Source organism: Carassius carassius, chromosome 25 (genome assembly GCF_963082965.1).
Source record: "Carassius carassius chromosome 25, fCarCar2.1, whole genome shotgun sequence".
Taxonomy (NCBI): Eukaryota; Metazoa; Chordata; class Actinopteri; order Cypriniformes; family Cyprinidae; genus Carassius; species Carassius carassius.
The window spans coordinates 22,684,566-22,710,804 of NC_081779.1; the positions used below are offsets into that span (position 1 = coordinate 22,684,566).

General features: G+C 37.2%; 1 protein-coding gene across 2 annotated transcripts in view; it reads left to right on the forward strand.

Moving 5' to 3' along the window:
- Positions 1 to 26,239, forward strand: part of LOC132104426 (gamma-aminobutyric acid type B receptor subunit 1-like) — a 127,214-nt gene that overhangs the window by 86,432 nt on the left and 14,543 nt on the right. The window contains exons 14-20 of one of the 2 annotated variants that reach the window (XM_059509892.1): positions 783 to 846; positions 10,732 to 10,809; positions 16,582 to 16,732; positions 17,404 to 17,536; positions 19,134 to 19,250; positions 22,827 to 22,937; positions 23,077 to 23,170. In XM_059509892.1, the coding sequence (XP_059365875.1) occupies positions 783 to 846; positions 10,732 to 10,809; positions 16,582 to 16,732; positions 17,404 to 17,536; positions 19,134 to 19,250; positions 22,827 to 22,937; positions 23,077 to 23,170 (748 nt within the window). The remainder of the gene's footprint in view (positions 1 to 782; positions 847 to 10,731; positions 10,810 to 16,581; positions 16,733 to 17,403; positions 17,537 to 19,133; positions 19,251 to 22,826; positions 22,938 to 23,076; positions 23,171 to 26,239) is intronic. The other variant, XM_059509893.1, reaches the window with a different exon arrangement.

The following is a 26,239-nucleotide window of genomic DNA, read 5'->3' on the forward strand; positions in this document are numbered from 1 at the left end:
CAAAATTACTTAAACTCAATGAAGCCTACTGTTTCATTATTATTAAATATCCAAATTTCTAAATTACCGACATGATTAAAACTCTTTATTACTTTCTAATGTCTTTTACTGTACAACTTCATGCCTCTTTACTGATTTTTATAAAGTAATTATTGTTTGTTATTTTTCAGTATGAACAATTTCTAAAATGACCTAATTTAGGTTTACTTGATTATCCTAATATTTTGTTAAAATTTGAAAATCAAATATGATATATCAGGTTTATTTGTTTATCTCTGTCATCGTTATGATACATGTATAATATATTTCGCCCCCACAATAAAAACTACAGAATTTTGATCATAAAACTAAATATTTACTGTAAATATCATCTTACTAAGACATATTATTGGGAGATATTAAGTGACAGCTGATATTTCTATGCGTTTTATGTAAGAAGTCTATTATACTGTTATGAAATTCTCATTGATTTACAGTATAAGCTAACAGAATTTCATCTTACTTTTTAGCCATATTGATTTCAGCACCAAACTGCATATTTTTGCTCAGTTTGGGCCAATAAACTGAGGTGTTTTCTATTACTATATTGTACTAAATGAGCCATAAAAGCCTGATGTATCAAACCTAATGCTCAACAAAAATACACATGTAAGCACTTTTTATATATTTGTTCTAAACTGTCCCATAAAAAAAAAATATATATATATATATATATATATATATATATATATATTTAGAATATATATAGTATATAGTATAAATATGTTTCCTTTCTCTCTCAGGGTCATGTGGTGTTTGATGCCCAGGGCTCCAGAATGGCATGGACTCTCATTGAACAGCTGCAAGGTGAGCAAAATAAAAAGTAATTTTATGATTTATTTCCCCCTGAAAACTGTAAGGTACAGATATAATAAAGGGTAAATGAGAGTGAGTGTGGACAGCAGGTGTAGCCTGCATGCATGGCTGCTTCTGTGCAATTCTAAAATGATGAACGACTCTGCGATCAATGTTCTCGCTCCATTTGGAGAGTGGCATAGGTGTCAGGTAAAACACTGTTTATCCTGGTTTCAAAAGCTCCAGAGCTGTAATCATTTTTCCAAAGCCAGAGAAACGATGCTTGAATTGTTTTTTTAGCTCAGTATCTTTTTTTCTCACAGCTCTCATGCACTCTCAAAAAATGATTGAAGAGAAATTACATGTGCATGAAAACTTAATACAATTCACTGAATATTTCAGTAGACTTGGTGGTTCAGAAGAATCCACTCTTTTATCCATACTAATTTAGTTTCCATTCATTTGAACTATTTAGATCCATCATTTTGGGACATAGGTAAAAAAAAAAGAAAAAAAAAAAGAAATACATATTTACATGTTTGAATATCTATTCTTAGTGGTGCACTAAGTATTTCTTTCTCTTTTCTTTTTTCTTTTTTCATTATCTTTTTCACTATCACATGAACTGTGATATAGTGAGTAATACTCAGTTGTTAATGTGATCTTAACATGGAACCACTCTTTAAAACTGTTTCTAGGTCACTTGTATGACTGGAGTCTTCATCTCGTAGGAGCCTGTATCATTTTGATCATATTTTTCAAAAGAGCCATGGATTTCGACAGGTGTAAAACTCAGGTGTTAAAGTAGAGAAATGCACACTTAGTTCACCCTGAACAAAAGTAAGAATTCAAAAGAAGTGCGATGTAATAGTCTTCTGTGGAAGAATACCTGCTTCAGTGTACTTGTGGCAGATGTCACTTGTAGGAGTTTTAAGTCTATCTGTGCCCTACATTAAAAAATCATTGTTTTATAGTCCATGCAGAACTCTTGACTTTGTGCTTTTTTGCATGTACTGTCTGTTTCAAGTACCCACACACCACTTCTATGAGGTTTAGTTCTTGGATTTCAATCGATAGCCCAGCATTTCGTCTGTTTTGAGACTATTTTTGTGGTTTTGCTTGAGGGTTTTGAGTCATTTTATTGCATGGTCTGCTTTGTTCATGTCTACATTTCAGCTTTAGCTTTTTGACAGACTGTCTCATGTGGTTTAGTCCTCTGGTACAATGTGGGGATTCATGGTTTACCCTATGATGCCAAGCTGACAGGGCCTGAGGCAGAAAATAACCCCAAACCAATAAAGCTTCCACCAGCACACTTTATAGTTGCTGCAAGGGTCTTTTTCATCAAAGCAGTCACAGCACTTTTTGGTCTCCACGTCTGTCATTGTGGCTCTACCTTTGTCTCATCTGTGTAGGACATATTGTTCCATTCGTTTTGATTCAGAACTGTTTGTAGACAGTAAAAATTTACATTTCTTATTTGCATAAGTAATCAGGACCTTTTCTATTTTTGTGAGAAAACTGCCTCAGACACCTTAAATACCATGTCAATGATCGATGGAATCAAATTTGATTTTAGTTTATATCTTCTTTATATATTTTTTAATGAAGTTAGATTGTTTTAATGTATTTATTATATTTTATATTAATAAATGTTAATAATAACAATTTAAATACTTTTAAGTCATGCTGCAGCCCTCTTTTTGCTGAGGCCACCCCCACGGTTGAGGACCATTGATCTAGCATAACCAAGAAAATATTTAATCTCTAAGTTGAAATTGCATCATATGTTGAAACATTGGGAATTTATAAATAATTTTACTCCTTAAGGTGCCATTTTCATTCTTTCTTCCAACCGCCAAGCCTCATGCACAGATATGGGGTATCAAAGAAGGAATACATATATTCTACCTTCAAAAGCCAACTAGATGAAAGCATCTTAGTAGACGGGATGTTATGCAAAAATTGGATTCAGACGTGCCTGGCTGCTTTCTTACCTCCGTGTAGGCAGAATTTTTTTAGCCTGTGATTTACCACATTCCTGTGTGTGCAGGTCTGATGGTGAGGTGAGGTGCATGAATGAAACCAGTTTCCTTAGGAGGTCTTCTCATGCATGAAACTGGGCAGGAAACATAAAACATAGCTGCCTTTGAGCATATGAAGTATATAAAAAAGTCCCAGAGTTCACAGTGCATGACAGAGCAAAACCTGCACCAGGTTCAAATACCTCTCCATAAACCTCTGATGAAGAATTATGTCAATATAAAAAATGTGGATGCCAGTGTAAAAAAAGTGGAATTAATTAGCCAGCACCCCCCATTATGGGACTCACAGCTGAAAGTGCTCTAACTAACTTATAATTGTAACAGTTTCCTACTTCAGTGTGTTACAAACATAATTTAGGTGTCTTTGGAAAGAAGACCCTTTGGGCTTCACTTTTTATCAACCAGATTTTATAATGCTCAAAAATATTAAAAGTTATAGACACTGAAGTGCCTTGAAATTTTTTTTACCACACTTAAATATTTTTTTATTTGATATAACTTAGACATCATATAAGTGATTTATTTCAGCATTAGAAAAATACAATAAGAATAATTTGAGTAAGAATAATAAGAAAAATAAAAAAAGATTTAACTTTGTATGCCAATTACAGAAAATCCTGAGATTGCTAGAAATGCAGCATTTACAATGAATAACGATGCAAATAAGTGCTGATGTCCACTTATACAGATGGTAATAACACAAATGTGCCATTAAAGTAAATAATCCACTCTCTCTATTCATATAGACGCGTTCACTTTGATAGCCATGATCATACAGTATAGCGAGCTGATTTGGGCTGATTTGCACTCAAACAGATGGTAATCATGCAGATACATTCACATTCAACATAAAACACACTCTCACATATATAAAAACTGTTGAAAAACAACAGAAACAAAGAAAAAGGCGATCGCTATAAGTTCCGTCTCCATCAGCTGACAGGTGCGTCAGAGCGCGTCACCAGCTCTCAGGAGGGAGCGCCAAAATTCAAATAAACTATCTTTCGCCTATCTTTCATTCATTCTTTTTTCCGGTGGATCGCCTCATTCTGTTTGTGACACTGTACGCTGCAAAACCATGCCGTGTTTTTACTACCAAGACGCAGTTTCCGACCGTGAGTTATTCCATAACGGATATTCCAAACAATTCTGTCGCTAAAGAACTGAAACGTAAACAAAGGAATTATGATCCATATTCACCGTTATTGCTTCGTTGGACTAAACGTGCTTCATGAGATGTCATTCAGTGGACCCTTACCTTTCTAACTAAACTGGGATTTACAGCTGTGGATGTGTTTATGTCTCGTTATTACCACGGATCTGGTATGTACATACAGCGTTTCCATTGTAAAAATGTTTTTATGTGTACTGCTTACACAAATGTAGCAAATACAGTCTTTATAAGCTTTCCATTGAAAAACAGCGATCTGTCGTCCACGCTTGAGGCTTAGATCTTTATAATGATACATAGTTTGTCAAGATTAAATTTGTCCCTTTTCATTTAATCTATTTATAAACACTGACACGTGCGAGTTTAGGGGTTTTCAGGACGAGGGCGTCAGGGTGCTGGCTACGAGGTTAAAGGGTTCACAGATGCAAAGTGACCTCCATTATTAAGGTTTTGAAGCTGTTACAACTCTTCATGAATATGGCAGTTCAGCAAGACTGGTCATGTGGCCAAGTCTGGCAAAGATCAGCCAGGTTAACAAGAATCCAAGGCCTCACTCAGATATTTAGAGCTTTTTTGAGAATATTAGTGTTGGGGGATTGAAAGTCTAACAAGGTAAGCATCAAAAGAATGGCCGGTCAATTTCAAAACCATCTTTTGGAAAGAAAAGTTTATACCTCCAGCATCTACTGGAATACCAAAGGAAGCCACATATTCCATGCAACCTCATTTCCAGACTTAAATATTCCATTTGATCCTCACACACTGTTCCAGACATGGTGACAGGGGCATCTCTTCCCTCATTTGCTTGTTAACCTCCTCGAGTGACAAGTGCATTGTGACTGCAACCTCAACTGTCGCACGCAGATTGGATCCTTTTCTCTCTCTCCGCTGTCGTTTGTTTTCGGTCTTTGTATTGGTGTTGTTTCAGAAGCTGTCTTTTTGATCAGTGCGCCTGTGTTCCCCTGTTCAATCTGTCACATCTCTTTGTGTCTCTGCTGGTGCCCAGATCCTACGTCAATCCCTCTTTGTTTGACACAATAAAAAAATAGAACTACATTTTAACATTTTCTGAAGAAAATATGAACAGTTGCCTCTCCAGAGCACACTGCCACTCAGCTACAGTGTTCAGGTTGCAGTAGTCATCACACTGCCACTGCTAAGGAGCTGCTGTGCAGTGACCACAGTGTTTTGTGTGGTTTCTAGGTGGTTCCTTCCTGGAAAGCCCACTATAATGTACTGTAAGTTGTGCATGCCCATCAGAAGTCCCCTTCACAATGCTAGAATGGTGTAGGTGTTGTTATGCTGTTGCTAGGTGTTTGCTAGCGCATTGATATGTTGTTATATACTGGTCCAAGTCAAAAGTGTCCACCAAAGTTGCTAATGTGTTGCTTTGTTGTTGCTTTAGTTTCCAAGATGTTCAAATTAAGATGGGCAATAATAATAGCGATGTTTGCCAAAGAAAACACCACTTGAAAAAGCGATTTTAATGGCTTATTAGTGTTGTGAACGTTAAGTCCGTCACTGGATGAAATTGGTTTCAGAATGAAACTGCAGAAAGATCTACAGCCAGAGACCAAAGCAAGCTTAGAGGATATTATCTAAATGGTGGAAATTACAGTCTTTTAGGCATTTCTTCTCATGCCTGGATCATACAGTGCTCCCGGAGCCTGTCTTTCTTCCTTTATCTCTTTTCCCTCTATTTCAAGTCTCCCAGGGGAAAGCCCGAGCTGACTGGAGTAATTATGCTTAATGATCACCTGATAATTATAATGGTTCTCACTTAAGCTAATTTCTCATTGTGTTTGGGGGTGGAGGCCCTCAGAGCCCTGCACAGATCTCTGCTGTCCGCCAGTGTGTTTTTGAGAACGAGAGGGAGAGTGTGCATGAAAGAAAACAGAAATGGAGCAAAAGGGAGAGAACGTAACAGAAGATAAATTCCTCTGTCTTGCGGTTCTTGCTCGAGCACTGCTGATACGGTGGTACTCAATTACAGCACTCTCTATAAAGCTGATTTTAAAGGAGAGCGACCCTGTTGTGCTTTCTCATTTAAAGCTCAGCTGATACGCCTGCTGGAATATAAAGATTGATGATAGATCTGTTTTCAGTCTGTTTGTCTAATAGTGTTGTTTGGTCTCTAAAGGCTGCCCAAAATCAGATCCAGCCTCACCGTATTGATTTAAAACAATGTGTAGTGACATTTCTCTTTCCTTTGTTCCTCCCATAAAACTCTCCTTTTACCTGTTTTCCGCTTTCCTGCATCTCTGAAAGTCAATGTTAAATCAAAATGGACCGTTTACTTTTATAAAACATATTCCTGTTCTTTTTGTATATGATTTAAAACATGTGAACTTTTTCCACATCTGAATGAATTTCTTTTTTTTTCTTTTTTTTTTAGTTCACCAAAGCAATGCAGGCTAGTTAATGTTAGCAAACAGCTAAATAACTATTTAGTCATTGCTTTAGCCTACTGAAAACCTAGATTTAATAAAACCTTGCAAGTTTAATGCTTGTTAATTTGAATGTTAGAAAATGTTACAACAATCATAGTAAAAGATAAATTTGAAAAAGAAGCTAAATACAGGTCTTGACCCTCTGCCTCTTCAGAAGTGGGTGGAATTGGGAACCAAGAACTGATCTTTTTTGGATTCACTTTTTTTTCAACGTTTTTTGGACCTTCCACCTTCAATTGAATGTAATAAAAAAGAAACAATAAATAAAGACAATAAATAAACTGCTTTCTACCGAGTTGCACGCAAAAAATAAAATAAAAAAATGTTTAATCAAAACACATACGTAGAGGACATCAAATATGGTAAAGAGCAGAGGTGGAAAGTAACGAATTACATTTACTCGCGTTACTGTAATTGAGTAGCTTTTTTGTGTACTAATACTTTTTAAAGTAATTTTTTAAATTTGTAATTTTACTTTTACTTAAGTATATTTTGATTGAAGTATTGTACTTCACTACATTTTAAAACACATTAATTACTGAGTAAAAAAAAATAAAAATAAAAAAAATAAATCGCTCCCTGGAAACTACGGCAGTAAATAATGGGCAGGAGGGCAAACTGGCGCTAAAATCACAAGAAAGATGCAGACGGACAAAACAGGCATTAGTGGTGCAGACACCGCTGAAAACGAAACCCCGTCATATTCTGAAGTTGAACTCGAAGGAAATGAAGTGAACCCCTGGCCATATGTATGCTCTATTATGCAGTGTAAGCTGTACTTGCCTAGGAAGACCAAACTAGCGGCTTATAAAATCTCGACAAGACATCAACCCTTCGCAAGAATGTAGAGGTAAGCTAAATAATTGCATTGCTGCATTGGTGGTTAAAATGAAGCTTTGACATTTTAGCAAGAGGTTTTGCACAAATTAGCCAAAAAGACAGTGGTGAGGAGTGTGCTATTTTTGTTTTAATGATGTGCGCGCGCATTTATAGTGCGTTCTTTCACTGTGTGATTCAGTCTCCTAAAATGCATTTAGAATGATCACAAAATTGAAGATATAGGGGCAGAAAATTCACATATTTATATAATTTCATATATTAAATCAAAATCACACAAAAAATGCCATCTTTTCCTCCAAAAATCATCATGAATATATACATACATATATATAACAGTTCAGTAAACAAGTTAATTAAGAGACTTGCGTTCAGACACCATATTGCCTTTTTTAGCTCTATTTCTACAACAGAAAATAATTCCAAACACAGTCACCAAATCACAGTTTTGCATCTCTGAGCAACGTGACAGTGTTTCGTTCCTGAATGAATCAACCGTTTAAATGATTCGGTTCAATCGCATTGACTCACTTATTAACAGTGACTTGCTGACACATACAGGCCATTTTAATTTCATATTTAAAGTAGGCTATCTTTTGATTTTTTTAAATAATTAATTTCTTATCATTTCAAATGAGTATTCAACATTTTATGTCTTGTATATCAAAACATTATTCATGCATTTGTAACTGCAGGTTAAATGCATTCTTGTCCAGCACTACACAGTGTGATACATCTAAATGCCACTTCCAATGAATCTTCTGCATTTCCTCTGCATTAAAAGATGAGTTTGTTGATACTGATTTCCCTGGCAACAGCCCAAATGTATTATTATTCTAAATAACTGATTCCTTTAATTAAAAACAACTACAACCCGAATTCCGGAAAAGTTGGGACGTTTTTTAAATTTTAATAAAATGAAAACTAAAAGACTTTCAAATCACATGAGCCAATATTTTATTCACAATAGAACATAGATAACATAGCAAATGTTTAAACTGAGATGCACAAAATGAGCTCATTTCAATTTTGATTTCTGCTACAGGTCTCAAAATAGTTGGGACGGGGCATGTTTACCATGGTGTAGCATCTCCTTTTCTTTTCAAAACAGTTTGAAGACGTCTGGGCATTGAGGCTATGAGTTGCTGGAGTTTTGCTGTTGGAATTTGGTCCCATTCTTGCCTTATATAGATTTCCAGCTGCTGAAGAGTTCGTGGTCGTCTTTGACGTATTTTTCGTTTAATGATGCGCCAAATTTTCTCTATAGGTGAAAGATCTGGACTGCAGGCAGGCCAGGTTAGCACCCGGACTCTTCTACGACGAAGCCATGCTGTTGTTATAGCTGCAGTATGTGGTTTTGCATTGTCCTGCTGAAATAAACAAGGCCTTCCCTGAAATAGACGTTGTTTGGAGGGAAGCATATGTTGCTCTAAAACCTTTATATACCTTTCAGCATTCACAGAGCCTTCCAAAACATGCAAGCTGCCCATACCGTATGCACTTATGCACCCCCATACCATCAGAGATGCTGGCTTTTGAACTGAACGCTGATAACATGCTGGAAGGTCTCCCTCCTCTTTAGCCCGGAGGACACGGCGTCCGTGATTTCCAACAAGAATGTCAAATTTGGACTCGTCTGACCATAAAACACTATTTCACTTTGAAATAGTCCATTTTAAATGAGCCTTGGCCCACAGGACACGGCGGCGCTTCTGGACCATGTTCACATATGGCTTCCTTTTTGCATGATAGAGCTTTAGTTGGCATCTGCTGATGGCACGGCGGATTGTGTTTACCGACAGTGGTTTCTGAAAGTATTCCTGGGCCCATTTAGTAATGTCATTGACACAATCATGCTGATGAGTGATGCAGTGTCGTCTGAGAGCCCGAAGACCACGGGCATCCAATAAAGGTCTCCGGCCTTGTCCCTTACGCACAGAGATTTCTCCAGTTTCTCTGAATCTTTTGATGATGTTATGCACTGTAGATGATGAGATTTGCAAAGCCTTTGCAATTTGACGTTGAGGAACATTGTTTTTAAAGTTTTCCACAATTTTTTTACGCAGTCTTTCACAGATTGGAGAGCCTCTGCCCATCTTTACTTCTGAGAGACTCTGCTTCTCTAAGACAAAGCTTTTATAGCTAATCATGTTACAGACCTGATATCAAGTAACTTAATTAATCACTAGATGTTCTCCCAGCTGAATCTTTTCAAAACTGCTTGCTTTTTTAGCCATTTGTTGCCCCCGTGCCAACTTTTTTGAGACCTGTAGCAGGCATTAAATTTTAAATGAGCTAATTAAGTGGATAAAAGTGTAACATTTCTCAGTTTAAACATTTGCTACGTTATCTATGTTCTACTGTGAATAAAATATTGGCTCATGTGATTTGAAATTCCTTTAGTTTTCATTTTATTAAAATTTAAAAAACGTCCCAACTTTTCCGGAATTCGGGTTGTAGTTTGAGATTAATAGACCTATCCCAGGGGTGTCAAACTCAGTTCCTGGAGGGCCGTAGCCCTGCAGAGTTTAGTTCTAACCCTGCTCCAGCACACATATCATGTAGTTTTCAAATAAACCTAAATGATTAGATTAGCTGGATCAGGTGTGTTTAATTAGGGTTAAATCTAAACTGTGCAAAAAGTTTGACACCCTTGGCCTGTCCCATTTTTGACTCCCTCCCACTGTTAAAATGTAACTAAGTAATTTTTACTCTGAGTAAATTTTAAATGAGCTACTTTTTACTTTTACTTGAGTAGATTTTTAGACTGGTACTTTTACTTGTACTTAAGTAAAATTTCATTAATGTAATGGTACTTTTACTTGAGTAGAATATTTTTGTACTCTTTCCACCTCTGGTAAAGAGCAATGTTTATAAAAACAATGTGAGTTAAAGCATAAATTACTGGTCATGATATAAAGTGATTATGTCTCTTTAAGACTTGAAACATCTACTATTTTGGTTGGACTTTCAATGGAAGGGCAAAAATGATGAGACAATATTAAAAATGTCTTTATTTGTGTTCTGAATATTAACAAAAGTCAGGTTTTGAATGACATGAGGGTGAGTAAATGATGAGAAAATGAGAACAACATAAGGAAAATGTTGTTCGTGTTTGCATGATGTTTCAGAATGCTGAAATAAAGCGTTTTCTCATGTGTTGTCTTTCTGCGTGTTAACAGGGCCACCCTGCACTCTCACTGGTAGTCACCATTTCACACATTTGCATAAAGCTGAATTCCCAGTGGATAAAATAAAGTCAATAAAAAATTTTCCTCCTTAAATATCCTGTCCAAAAACATGTCACATTACAGAAGAAAAATGTTTTGTGAATGCCAATTAATGTTGACTCTAAACTATTTCTGAATCGCACTCTCTCCCTTTCTCTCGGCAGGAGGAAGCTACAAGAAAATTGGATACTATGATATGACCAAAGGCAATCTCTCTTGGTATGGGAATGACAGGTGGATAGGTGAGGACACATTTGTCTCTCTCATCTCCCATATATGCTCGTTTATCACTGTCTCAAGCACTCTTTTCTGTTTTAAACCTCCTCTCACACAATCACTCACATTATTACTCTTGCCACTCATCTGCATCTCTCCCAGTGACACAGCCGCACATTCTAGGCCCCGCCCCCAAAAACGAAGAGAACCGTGGACGACAGGCCGCTACAGGACGCTAATCAATCAGTCAGTCAAATTCTGTTTAGCATTCTGTCCGTGAGGGCAGCCGCGCTGCAGGAGCTCTGCATGGCTCAACAAAAAAAGACAAATGAATGCCATTAGAGAACCGCCAGGAGTTAATTCCAATCATAAATTGAGCAAGCGCACTGATAACAATTTTGTGCAATATACAATGAGTGATGGTTTCATTTAATCTTTTTAATTGTATTTGATGACCAGTTCATGCTCAGTGTTGTTGATTGTGCACTGAGAAGATGCCAACTGACAGCTGAAAACAACACAAATCAGAAACGGACCGGGCTATTCCCCAGCTGCCTCCCAGCACGTGCTAACCTTGACTGGACGAGTACGAATTGTCCAATCAAGACAGATGGCACAAACGTGCCTCAGCTGATTGTCATTGCCTGTTATTTAAACCCTCACAGGCTCTGAAAAGCGGTTGCGGTTTTGAAAAACATCCTTGAGCTTTGTGATAGCAGCCTGGGTTTGTTGGTTTATAATATCGGCGTATGACGGCACATCACCGTGCTCATTATGTGACCATTTCTATGCCTAGACATTTCCCTAGATGTGCTCTCGATGGGCTTACGTTGTTTTGAACTTGCTTATTAGCTTATTAAAAACTCACTGAAGCAGCAAGCACCATGGCAACTGTAGCACATCGGCATTGCGAAATACGCTAATTGCGTTTTTCACAAGCCCTTCCAGGTCCCTTGTAATGGAACCTTTTTTCATTTATTTACCCAGCTTGCATCTGGGAATAGTGTCCACAGCATTGTCGTGCACCCCAGGCGGCTCACACAGTCTGGCACCTTTAACTTTTGCATTAGTTGTCAATGATAGATCTCTTTGGAGGTCATCACTTTAACAGAAACCCTTGACTGTGCCAGTCTGCAGGTCGCCGTGAGTCTGCTGGTGAGGTGAAAGGTCGCCGTTTGATCATGACGAGGAGAACAGGAATGCGAGATCATCAAAGTTAGAAGATGTTAGACAGGTTACCTGTGAGGCGGCGTTGTACCATCTGGAGATGCACACACAAGTGCGACCCATCACCGCCCAACAGTGACCTTGCCGCAATGGTCCCTGACGCTCCCAGACAGTGTGTCCAAAGAGACGGCAGCGTGTAGAGATAAAAATAATCAGTGCTAAAATAAAGGCCTCTTGAAGGAGAGGGTGACTTTGCTCCAGATTGGATGCCACGTGTTGACTGATTGTCGCTCGTTAGGATATTCTCTTCATACCAACTGCAAAGTGAAGGTTATGTCCCTTCATCTCTCAGCTGAGTGGGAACATTTTTGTTTGAGTCTTTATGCTCAGTTGTTTCTCGCCGTTACCCATCCACTTCACTGGCCTCGCTCGCTCTCTCTTGCTCTCGCCAGTCGCCCCTGACAACCACTGCATCTGCGCCTTGTTCTCTCATTGCTGTGGCAACCATTATGGGTCTTGGTCGTCATGGCAACATACCGTCCCAATTCCACCATCAAGGACAAGGAGAGGTATTAAACAGCTTGAGCTCTCTGGCCCGATGGATGCACACACATTTACAAACATTTAAACCCATCACACGTTCATTGTTGACCTGATTTGCATTCAAGACACCTTGAAATCTAAATTTTACTGTATTTACTTTGTTAAACATTTCCTCATCCTCAAGTTATTCCAAACCCGTAGGAGTTTCTTTCTTCTGTTGAACACAAGAAGAACACATATTTTGAAGAATGTTGTCAACCAGACAATTGATGGTAGCCTCTGGCTATGAATACTATGAAAGTCAATGGTTATCCATATGCTTCAAAATATCTTCTACTATGTTCAAGAGGAGCTAGAAACTCATGCAGCTTTGGAACAACTTGAGGATGAGTAAATGACAGAATTAACATTTTTGGGTGAACTATCCTTTTATCAGTGCAGGTTTTCATCGTAATAATAGTGCACCACTTCTGAAATAACTTCACTTCTTGGCTGACATCACCATCTCCAGCTACGTTTTACAATCTGATCAATTCCAAATAAGATTCACATCAAGTTTCTATCAGAAATATTTCACTTCATGGAAGTAAATGGGTTTCCAACCCCATTTCATGTATAATCGACACCCGACTGACTGCAAATATCTATGATCTGTGTTATCCACCTAAATGCGTTCACTCAGTTCCTCAAGGATTGCAGCTCCACATGGATCGCAAGTTAATTCTAACACCATAGCAACACTGCAGAGTTAACATTCTGACCTGAAACACCATAGCAACCACTTTCTATTTCCACAAACCACTTAAACTCATGTGTCGTGCCATATCACATCCTGGGTCTGTCTGTTAAGATTGTTCCAGCATCAGCGCAGCTCCACGCTGCTTCCCAGCATCCCAGGATCTGTCTGTTGGCTGTATTCTGCCCCGAGCATTCACGGACCTCCCACTCTCCTTTAATCAATATCAGCGAGATCCACAAGGGAGATGGCCTCACGTGAACTTCTAATTAAGACTGACAGCTGCTGCACTTATCAGATGCTCTGGAGAGGTGTTCTGGTGGGACCGCATTGGCAATATGAGTCCTGTCAGGCTCAAGGAGCTGGGCTATATAAAAAATAATCAGCTCTACAGATAGATGTAACAAGCTGTGTGGTCCCCAGCCAATTTGTCACTCATAAAAGAATATGACATTTGTGCACGTCTTGTGTGCTGCCCACCCACTGAAGGAAGCCGACCACAGTGCACCCTGTTCTGCTTTGTTTTTTTGTTTTTTACCAATTGGCCAGTCGATTACCCATCTGGAGGCAGTGAAATCGCTTCACAGAGACCAGAGGGGGAGAAGCTTTAGTCAAATAGCAGTGAGGTGAAATTCGATAGCTATCGCTCTCTCTCTGCAGACTTTGAAATGCAGCCACTTTATAAAGAGAGAGAAAGAGAGGCAGAGAGGGAGGTAAAGTGACCCATTTCAGTCTCCGAAAACAGCAGTTCAGAGCTGCTCTCCTTTTTCTTTCTTTTGCTCTATTGTTTCATTGTTAAAAATGTTTGATTATTTATTTACAAATAAGTAAATAAAATGTAAATAAATAACAAATTCTATATAAATGTAAACTTTTTTAGTATTATTTATAGGGGTGTAACGGTTCACAAAATTCACGGTTCGGTTCGATACGATACACTGGGGTCACGGTTCGGTACGTTTTAGATACAGCAAAAAGAAAAAATTGGAAGATAAATTTCCTTGTTTTTTAAAAAATGTTTTATTTATTAAAACTAACAAAGTATGTTTTTTTTTTTTTACATTGAACAATGATGGAGCTATTCTTTACCCATCTTCTATGGTGTTTTCTTAGCAGCATACTGTATAAAACAAAAACAGCTCCTTATAAAAAAAAAAATGAAAATGTTATATTAGTTATGAACAAATACAAAGATGTAACTTTTTATATGGAACTCTATAACTCTTTATATTGAGTGTGTTTTTACTCAATTGGCTCTCTATAGGGCTTATGTTTTTTGGAACAAAGCAGGAATTACGGTCTGTCTGAAATGGGCTCGTGAAGGAATATTGTAACGGGGCTCAATTACATTAAGCATGTTCTTAAAACCTACGTTTTCCACTTCACACCAAACGCGAATAGAGCATCTGGCGCGAATGATTTCAATGTTGAGTCAATGCAAAGGCGCGTTTACGCGCGTCTGGAGGTCTCGCGGCGCGAATGGGGCGTTAAGCGCGGCACGGAAGACACGAATTCGCATCATTCGCATGTCTAGTTCGCGCGAATGACGCGAATTGACGCGCGAATAGAGCGCTTTGTGCGAAACGCACGTTAAGCGCGAATGGTGCTTTTTGTGCATAATTCGAATTCGCGTCTGCCGCCCGAGTTGAAAAAATTGCACTTTGGCGTCAATACGCGCCGCGTTAACCAATCAGGAGCCTGCTAGAAATCACTCATTCAACAGTATGTTCCTGCAGCCTCCGGTTGTGCAGGAATACCCTTCTCCACTCATTCAACAAGGAGGAACGACTGGTGTTGTCAGTGAGCAGTCAACCGGAGCTCACTCAGTATGCGCTGAAGGCTCGTTGCAAAATGGCCAATGCGTTTAACAGACCAGAAATAGAAGATCCTCCAATAACCAACAGGTCTGGTGTTTGGGTGCACTTTGGATTCCCTGTAAGCTATAATGGTGATGATAGAATCAATGGTAAATAGTAAGGTCTCATATCCGCGGCTATAACGTAAATGTAGCCTACCAATCGCCGTGGTGATGTCTTTTGCCCCGTTTGAATCCGTTGGAAATGTCTGTCTAAATTCTGCGGGGATAGTTTGTTGTGAGTATGTTTCTCCTTTTTTTCGTCTTTTCCCAGATACTGACACACTAAGGTGATGTCGGCGTAAATGAGTTGACATGTTTCAAGTATTCCCGCTGGTGTTTTTTTTTTTTTTTTGTATTCCCGCTGTTGTACCCTAGATGCGACATATCGTTGTTGTTTTTTATCCACCACTCTCTTGCCATCACAATTATAGCTTACAGGGAATCCAAAGTGCACCCAAACACCAGACCTGTTGGTTATTGGAGGATCTTCTATTTCTGGTCTGTTAACACATTGGCCATTTTGCAACGCGCCTTCAGCCTGTATTGCTGAGTGAGCGAGCGCCTAACTGAGTAGCCTAACATAAACATATAAGTTGGTGTTTTTTTCTTCTTCGGGGGTGTCAGGGGCGTTGCCTGTTACGTCGTTTGGGTTATTGGGCTACCTTGTTGAACGCATATCATTATATTTCACAAATTTTTTTTATTTTCCAAATATAATTAATTAGTCCAACGAACCGTTCGGTCCATAATGCGTACCGCGTACCGAACCGAAAGCCTCCTACCGAACGGTTCAATACGAATACGCGTATCGTTACACCCCTAATTATTTATATACTACTGTTTGTGTTTTTACTATACTACTGTTTGTGTACTTTGTGTTGTTGTAATTTATTATTGTTTGATTTCTATTTAGCTTTAACTTATTTTTCTATCAATTTTAGTTGCAATAGTTTTAGTACCTCAACTTAAAAATTATTTATTTTTGATTGGTTGCTTAGGCAACATTTCGTGTTTTTTTTTCCAGCTTTATTTAAGTGAACAAAACATATTTAAAATTGTTTTCAGTTTAGTTAACAATAACAGCACTGGGTTTAGCAGATCAGCAGTTCCTATACATCATTTTATAGTATTTATCAATTTTAATGAGCTTTTTTATATTTTCAGTTTACATTGTATATTTAGTTTAGGTTTTTGTAGATTTGTTGTGATTTTGTCATTTTAATATTTTTAAACTTTTTTTCTGCGATTTTTACATTAACTAAAATATTTTTTATAGTTTTAGTTAAAAACAACGCTCTGCTTATTAGATTAGCCGTTTATATGCATGCAAATATGTGTGACAATATTTTAATTTTTCAATGCTACTAGCTACATACTAGTCATGTGGAAGATGGAGGTTTGACCTCTAATAATGCTATTCATGAAAGTGTCGCAAAGATATTTCAATGTAATATAAAATAATAAAATGCTAAACAGCCTAATTTGTCTTTCCAGGCTCTGGTCCACCTGCTGACCAGACGGTGGTGATTCAGAAGTTCAGATATCTGTCACAAAAACTCTTTGTCTCCGTGTCTGTTTTCGCTGGCTTGGGCATTTTAATGGGGATCGTTTGCCTCACCTTTAATATCTACAACAGCAATGTCAGGTATGTTTAGTTGTGGATGGAAGTATACGCTCCTGCCTGCAGGTCTGTGTTCATTTATATTGCATACTCACATGTGAGCCAGGTGCAGAGGACAGCTTGATACATGCATACAATTAGCTGGTGTTTCCAAGGGTCACATTCACATATTTATGCATTCTCTTTGCATAGAATCACGACAGTTGCAAACAGGCTAATGCATGATGAATAATGATGGCATTTCAAACATATTCAAACTCCACAGACACATTCAGACTAATGTTAGGTGCTTCAGTCTTATTGTCTTAGTGACTCTTAGACTAGATTTTCTCAGCAGACAGCTTAAGTTAATACCCCAAACACTTACAAATCTTGCCATTCATGTGAGTGTATGTGTGAGTGCTTACCACAACTGAGGTGAGACCCTTGAGCAAGGCACCGTACCCCCAGCTGCTCCCCAGGTGCCACAGCAATATGGCTCCCCACTGCTCCAGGTGTGTGTTCACGGTGTGTGTGTGTGTGTTCACTTTGTGTGTGTGCACTTGGATGGGTTAAATGCAGAGCACAAATTCCAAGTATAGGTAACCATACTTGGCAACACGTCAATTCACTTAACTATATTAGCATCTGTTGAATGGATGAACCGTTTTTGAACATATACATATTTGCAAGATATATGTGTCTATTTTGTTAAGGTACATTCAAAACTCCCAGCCGTACCTGAATAACATGACGGCAGTGGGCTGTATGATGGCTCTGGCTGCTGTTTTTCCTCTGGGAATTGACGGACTGCATGTACGCAACTCTCAGTTTCCTGTGGTCTGTCAGGTAAGCATTCTGGGTAACACAGTTTTGTCATTTATATTTATATTCATGTTATTTATTATAGTGGTAATTGACTTTATAAAATCTCCCAGTCAGTTTTTTAAAAGAAGGGCTTTGAGGCATATAAGCTTTTTTTCTTCATTTGATTTTTTTCCCTGAGGCACACAGATAATGTTAGTCAAGGTTTCTTGCATCAAAAAAATATGAATTATTTAATTTTTCATGACCATTTTTCACCCTCTCTCAGAACCTTAATTATTAAAAAGATTTGTTTCACTGCCTTGCTTTCAGTCATCTATATATATGCCCTCTTCATTTACACTTACTCATAGATCACAGGCTTGCTGTCAGGTCCAATTTAGTTTGCACTGGTCCTTCCTTCAATAACAGTACCTTAGCAAAGCCTGAAGATCACAACGAGCTGTTTTTGCAGCTTTTATTAAACTTTTAGCTACTGGTCGACCGATATATCAGCCTTGCCGATATTTATCATTTTTCAAATATCGGCTGATGTGGTCGAGGTGGGACTTCTATTTTGACAGCGCTGAGAACGCCAGCACCAGAGTGCACGGTGCTCACATTCTCCCTCTTGTTTACTGTCGTCATTAACAGTTCTGTCTAATGATCCGATAGAATGTTTAAACAAATGAATTAATCTATACAGAAATTATTATAGCGATTGCTTATATATTATTAGTTAAAGAAAGGCAAACATTATAATGCTTTCTTGTTTGTCGTCAGCATTAAGCAAACACACATTTATATACTGTAATTTAAACAAATATTTGAATGACTAATGAACATTTCACAAATCTTGCAAACCTAGTTGAATCCAGCTGTGAGATCTTGTGAGGTGTGCATGTGACCTGCATGATTGCATGTTCTCTGTGTGATGGTCGGTCCGTTTCAATGCTTTAATCTCGTGATTTAAAATTATCCTGCACTTTATATATTCGCCCACTGTCATATTCATGTCATTTTCACTGTGTGCCGTGTGTAAAATGAGTGTTACCCTGGCTTTATTTGAAAAATATGATTCCCAAATGCACACAAACTTCCCAGAATACTGAGTGACCTGTTGGTTGCAGTGTTTACTTCCTTTTTAATTATATTTTTATTTAATATTTATTTATTTGTGGAAAATGCTTTGTCATCTAAAGTATGTTTATTTTACACATTTATTTTTTAATCCATTGTTAAATTATTTCAAATTTCTTAAATATTAATACTAATATATATATATATAAATATCGGCTATCGGCACCCCTGCTTTCCAAGATATCGGTATCGGCTGTCAAAAAAAACAACAACATCGGTCGACCACTATTTTTAGCTCTTTTCTCCAATTTTTACATTTAATTCACATTTGAGATGACAAAACAGAATACAATGAAATTAGAATTTTAGGAATTTTAATATTGAGCTTCTATAGTTTACATCCCTTAAGATTAGAATAATTAGAAGCTTATCAGTTCCGGCAAGAATTTTAATATTGGCTCATCCTTATTTCTATTGTACACTGAAGTCTTTTAAAGTTAAACACTGAAATATTGGCTAAATTGTTATTATGTTTATTATTATTTATATTTATTTTTTCTAGTTCCGTTTGTGGCTGCTTGGACTTGGCTTCAGTTTGGCTTATGGAAGTATGTTCACAAAGATCTGGTGGGTTCACACGGTGTTCACAAAAAAAGATGAGAAGAAGGACAAGAGAAAGGTGAGTGGAGAACCAGGGTTATTATACTTGTAACTTAAAAAGTTAGTTAAGCCAAGGCACCATTTCTCATTTAACTAAAACTAAAACTGAAATAAAAACTATATAGGCATATTTAAGCTTTTAAAAATTAAGCCTTAACTAAAATTAAAATAATACAAAAAATAGTAAAAAGTTTAATAGTATGTTAATATAGCTAAAATAGGACTGTGTGAGGTTAATTGGAGGTGTTTCAAATTATCTGTCCTGACACACCTTCACTTTTCTTTGTTTTCCAGACCTATTCTAGCAGTCAGCATCAAGTGCCATATATCATTATAAACAGGAGAACTTAAAGTTGATTTAAAGTCCCAATTTTTCTCTTGTTTTCTCTAAGAATTAATGAAATCTCAGAATTTTAAGAAAAACGCAATCAACAATTGGGTGTTTTGTACTGTATACTCAAACAGAAACTCCTAAAGTTTGGATATTTTTCTTTAGAAAGTTGTATCTGGGTGTTTTACACTTCCAAATAAGATATTGTTTACATATAACATTCCCCAAGCAAAACAAAACAAAAAGGTTTTTTTTTCTTCAGAGAAATATATTTTCAATCTGAGTATGAACAATAAACACAAACTGTGCAGCATGTAGTGCCGTATTTTTCGGACTATAAGTCGCACCTGAGTATAAGTCGCATCAGTTCAAAAATGCGTCATGATGAGGGAAAAAAACATATAAGTCGCACTGGACTATAAGTCGCATTTATTTAGAACCAAGAACCAAGAGAAAACATTACCATCTACAGCCGCGAGAGGGCGCTCTATGTTTTCAGTGTAGACTACAGGAGAACTGAGCAGCATAGAGCGCCCTCTCACAGCTGTAGACGGTAATGTTTTCCCTTGGTTCATTTCTCTTGGTTCATGTCAAATTAATTTTGATAAATAAGTCGCACCTGACTATAAGTTGCAGGACCAGCCAAACTATGAAAAAAGTGCGACTTATAGTCCGGAAAATACGGTAAAAACAATTGCACAAATTGTCTTCTGCAACAATACAAACACAGTGCAAATGATTCAAACTACACACAAAATGAGTGAGAAATATTCAGAGTGCAACAAAAAATAATGTGGAAACTATCTTTATGAACTATATAATAATTCTTTACTTAATATACGTAATATAAATGATCGATCCGTTGGCTGTAATCTGCGTCAGAATCCATTTTACCGGGACATGTCCTAGCGACCCGAAGACATACATTTCAGTGCTTTATCAGATATGTACCACTGTTTCATCCTTGTTTTTGATTTATTTTGTCAAAACACTCTGTCGTGTGTTTATCTGTGCTTTTTCAGAGAGTTATCTCATGCAAATGTGTTATTTTGTGACAGACTTTACTTTCACTTTGTGTTCGTTCATATTTCCAAAGACATATGTTAAATACTAGTTAAAAAGACCAAAACCTATGTTTATTGGTTGAATATGGGATAGTTTGAACCAGTCGGGGCATGGGGTGGGACTAAGCATCAAAACAATCGTTTCTGTTTGGCTCAGAATATCCAAATGAGAGAAATAGATCTCTTTTTTAAAGCATTCCGATAGGATTAGCGGTTCAAAAGTTATTAAACATTAAAGAACCACAGTTATTATTAGCCGTGGGCGGCTGTCTTGGTCTTTGAGGGTTAAACCCTCAGGGATTTTCTCTTGACTTGTGTCAAGGATGTTCAGTACGCTGCTGGAATAATCAATATATCATAGTGAAATTATTGTTTCTTTATCAAGTATATATCTTGTTCCTCTCTCTGCTATCATCTTTAGATCTCCTTCTCACTTCCACCGTCTCTCTGTCTGATCTCATAGCAATGGGTCCCCCGTTGTCCTTGAGCATCCTTAAACAGCACATCTATCATACAGCACAGCCCCATGAGCCAGCAGTCACTCCATCACCACAAACACACACAATCATTATGTTTAATTTTGTAACACTTTAAGATCCCATTTGTTAATGTATTAGTTAACACCACCTTGCAATGAGCAATATATTTCTGCAGCTTTTAATAATCTTGGGTAATGTTAGTAAATAAATATAGAATTGTTTATTGTTAATTTTAGCCCACTGTGCATAATGTAAAAGTTTTTAGGTAAATTCTGAAATTAACAACAACTAAAATGAATAAAAGCTATGTAAGTATTTATCATTGTTAGTTCTGTGCTGTATTAAGAAAGTGATGTTTTGAAGGTCAGATCACCAATCACACAAACGCACAACCATAATAACTAAAATAAGGATAGAGAAAGAGATAAAGACAGAGGAGAAAGGTATTTTCAGGATAAGTATATAATGCCTATTATTGAGTATTCTTGAACGTCCATCTAGTGCTGGAGAGGAGCTTGTCATGAGCCCCTGTGGAGAGCTCTCTCTCTCTCTCTCTCTCTCTCTCTCTATCTATCTATCTCTCTGCCTCTACTCAAAGAAAGGATTCAGAGATTGAGAAATGATCTGTGATGTGCAGTGGGGCATCAAATTGACAGCTTTGTCATTTTCAAACATGCTTCTTTGACTGATGGAGCCACTATAAAAAAAAATATGTTAGAAAATAAGTAAAAAACAAACAAACAAACAAACACAAACTGAGCATCAGTAAGTGGATTCTTCAAAGTCATTGTCAGGATACAAAAGGAAAATATGAAAAACAGAATAGTGTCAGCATTTATTATAGACCATAAATAAGACAGAATGAAATATTTGGGACAAACATTCTATTTTAAGTACAAAAGAGCTCGGGATGGGTATTTTATTGTGAGAATTGTCATGAAAATGTCCCCTTTACACATTAAATATGTCATATAATGTCAGAAAAAAAAAATGACAAAAACAAAACAGGAAATAATTTACACTTGATTCTCAGTTTGTACAAACATACATAAAGTGGAAGCCTATGGGGAAACCAGAAGCTCATTCACCCAGAAAAGTAGTTCCTTCAGTTAAAGGATGATTGAAGATGCTTTAGAGCTTAATATAAGCACTTGAACAAAAATGCAAGCATCACATTTTTGCTTGTAACCCCCCTGAAATGACTCATAGTCCTTTTCCAGTACATTCCTGGTCTTTTTTTTTTTTTCATTCGTTCGTTTTCCGTTTTGAACCCAGACAATTCCTTGAGTCAGTTGTCTGGCTATGCGTGAGTTCTTCCGTCTTCGCCGGTGTGAAGGTGTGTTTGAGGTTTATGAGCTTTCAAAAGTGATGATAAACAATACAAGTCACAAAGAACATAAACTCTTTTTATGTTGCTCTTTAAATAAATTCTTTTTATGTTTAATTGCTCACAAGCACCATCCTTGCTACAAAAAAGAACGACTATTGATTTTGCTGCAGCGTTATGGTCTCAGCCGAAATCCATTAAAGACACTTTCCTCACTTACACCATAAAGTGCAGCCACCGTGTGGAGGATTGAATTGGCATCCTGATAATGGGCCATTGTTTCCCCTTCAAGCGCTCTGCACTTACTCTCTATATGATGTTATGAATCACGGCATAGCTGTGGCTTTCACTGTCCTGGATGGAAAGTTGATTCACTGGTCCTTTTATATCCCAGCAGCACCTGGAGCCATGGAAGCTTTATGCCACCGTGGGAGTCCTGCTGGTTATCGACATCTTGTCCCTTATGATTTGGCAGATTGTGGATCCCCTGCACATCACAGTAGAGGTACGGCAGCACTCAGTTTTGATCAAGGACTGTGTTTTTTGTATATGGCATTGCTGGATTTATTGTGTTTGGCCTTAAGGTGGATAGAAACAAAATATTGAATGAACTGCTATTGTGTTTCTCTTTTGTATCTGAGCAGAAGTTCACTAAAGAAGCTCCTAAAGGTGACGTGGATCAGTTGATCGAGCCTCTGCTGCAGCACTGCAGTTCAGAGAAGATGAACACATGGCTTGGTAAGACTTCTCTGGGTTTGACACTGTATTTGTTCACAGTGCACCTAATTCTTTTTGTAAAATGTAAAAGCCTACACTATTAAAAATAAAGGTTCCTTATTGGCATCGGTTCCATTAAGAACCTCTAGCATTCAAAGAACATTTTAATTGCATTAAAGGTTCTTTATAGTGGAAAACATGTCTTTAGAATTTTTTTATTTGTTCACTGAAAGGTTCTTTGGGGAACCCAAAATGGTTCTTTTATGGCATCAATGTGAAACCCCTTGAAACCTTTATTTTTAATAGTCTACAGTTGCATTTTATACATTTTACCAGTTAATGCATTTTCTGACTTCTGTGTGCAGTATTTCCATTCAAAAACCTGCTTTTTATTTACCAACCACTCCTAATCTAGTTAAACCCGATGCTATCTGTGCTGATTTAGGCCTGCGGAAGGTATATTTCAATGAAGTTGTTTTTGTAGAAAACAGTCGGTAAACAGAATTTAGTTTGAAGGAGATGTTTGTGAACATTTATAGTAACCATGCTGGCAGTGATTCATCAAATGATGATTAAAGGATATATTATAAGCTGTGTATATCCAGATGCGCAGTGTACTCAAGCACCCTTAAGACATTTTAAAGAGACCCTGAGCTGCCTTGAACACACTAGAGGAGTATGCTTTATATTTCCAGTAAAGTATGACAGATTCCCTTGAAAAAAAAGATGTGTGCTTAACTAATTTCAATGTAGTTGTTTGAAGTATTTTGAAGTATATTTTAAATATATTTCTATTTATAAATATGTCAGTATATTTTAAGTATAAAAAATAAACTATGCATAAACAGCCACTTAATTGTACTTAGAGTAGACTTCCTTGACTGTTTCCCAACACACTCACACACACTTATAAAAAGTACTCTTTGTAATAAAGTAAATTGAAAAGTTTTACCTTAAACTACATCTTGAATAATTATATTTTAGAAACATTTTCTTATTTTGATCTGTTGACTAGCATTAAAGCACATGTGAAGTTCTTGATTATAACTGTAACCGTGTTATTCAATATTACATTTATAGTTATTATATTTTAAATGACCTACATTGCAACTTCATTACAAACGTGTAATTGCAGATATATTTAAATACACTGTGCTTCTGCTCTTGTTCGTCATGACCTTGTCATGGTGTTGGACACACAAAAAAAAGATGCAGTCTGAATAAAGCCTATAAGCCTGTGAGTGAAAGAGTGATTTAATGAAGGAACCCCGGTGGTTTCGACCTTCAGCCTCTCAACTCAGGTGTTTCCTTCTTGTAAGTGTTTAACTAATTAAACAAATTAATTGCTACCTTTATGGGACAAATTGGACTGGCCTTGCTCTTCCAGTTATGGTCAGCCTTCAATGTATTCTTCAGGCAAAGTCCTCCAGCTGGCTGTAAACAGACCTGTCTTCTGTCATAACAGTTTCTCTGCATAAACCATTTTAGACATTTGGTCCAAGGACGCATGGACAGCAGTGTCCTTTCACGACATCTGGATGAGAATATAATTGATCGAACAGAACTAAAACAAACCAAATCTAGCAGAGTTCTCAGTAATAAAGTGTGGTGTGAATGTGAGGGATGAATGGTTAGATGCAGGCAAAAGTCATGGGAGCAGACAGCGCCTGTGACTGACTGATTACCCTGTCAGAGTGATAATGTCCACCTATCATGTTTGCATCGGCCTAAATACATCAAACTGCTGGAAATGGATGGATTAATTACATAGTAAACAGCTCACCCACTCAGATAGCATCATTCTCGGTCACATCCAAAGCCAAATGAATTTGAAATGATAATCTGAGAGTGAGTTGGTTTTTAGCAAACACTCAGTTAAATTAAATTAAACACTCAGTTAAATTAAATTAAACACTCAGTTAAATTAAATCAGCCCCTGTCTGTGACCGTCATTGCACTAGCGGTGTTTATCGAGGATTTAAAGGATTAGTTCACTTTCAGAATAAACATTTCCTGATAATTTACTCACCCCCATGTAATCTAAGATGTTCATGTCTGTCTTCAGTCACAAAGAAATTAAGGATTTTGAGGAAAACATTCCACGATCTTTGTCCATATAATGGACTTCAAGAACGGGTTGAAAAGGTCCAAATTGCAGTTTCAGTGCATCTTCAAAGGGCTCTACATGATCCCAGCCGAGGAATAAGGATCTTATAGTGAAACGATGTGTCATTTCTTAAAAAATAAAAATGTGTATACTTTTTTTTACCAGAAATGCTTGTATTGCACTAACTCGACCTCACGGATTGCGAGGTCACATTGGAAAGGTCACACATGATGTAGGAAGTACTGACCCAGTGTTTACAAAGCGAACATGCAAAGTTTCGTCCTACCCAGCCTTTTTGAACCGGAGTAAACAGGCAAGGAGCTAACCACATATGGCCCTTCCAACATGATTACGTCATGCGTGAAATTGAGGACGTGCATCACAGAGCAAGACTTTTTTTTATATAAAATGACAGATCGATTTGCTAGATAAGACACTTATTCCTTGGCTGGGATTATGTAGAGCCCTTTGAAGCTGCACTGAAACTGCAATGAAGATCTTTAACCCATTGTGATCCATTGAAGTCCATTATATGGACAAAAAACCTAAAGAATTTCCTCAAAAAACGTAATTTCTATGCGACTGAACACAGGAAGACCTGAACATCTTGGATGACGTGGGTGTGAGTAAATTATCAGGACATTTTTATTCTGGAAGTGAACTAATTCTTTAATGGTCAGACAAGAGGGCGATGATAAAAAATAGACAAGCAACACCCAGTAGTAACAAATCAAAGGCTCAATGAAATATGATTGGTATTGTTGTATAATGTTTTCGAAGCATTGTAAAAATGTTTAAAAGCCCATAAACGTGCTGACAGTTTGATATGGTGGGATTTAAGAAAAATTATGATAATTCTGAAATAATACGTCTGATATTTTGAAAGATGTTCACCAAAGCTGCATTTATTTGATCAAAAATACAGTTAAAAAAGTAATAATGTAAAATATTATTACAAGTTTTCTATTGTAATGTATTTTAAA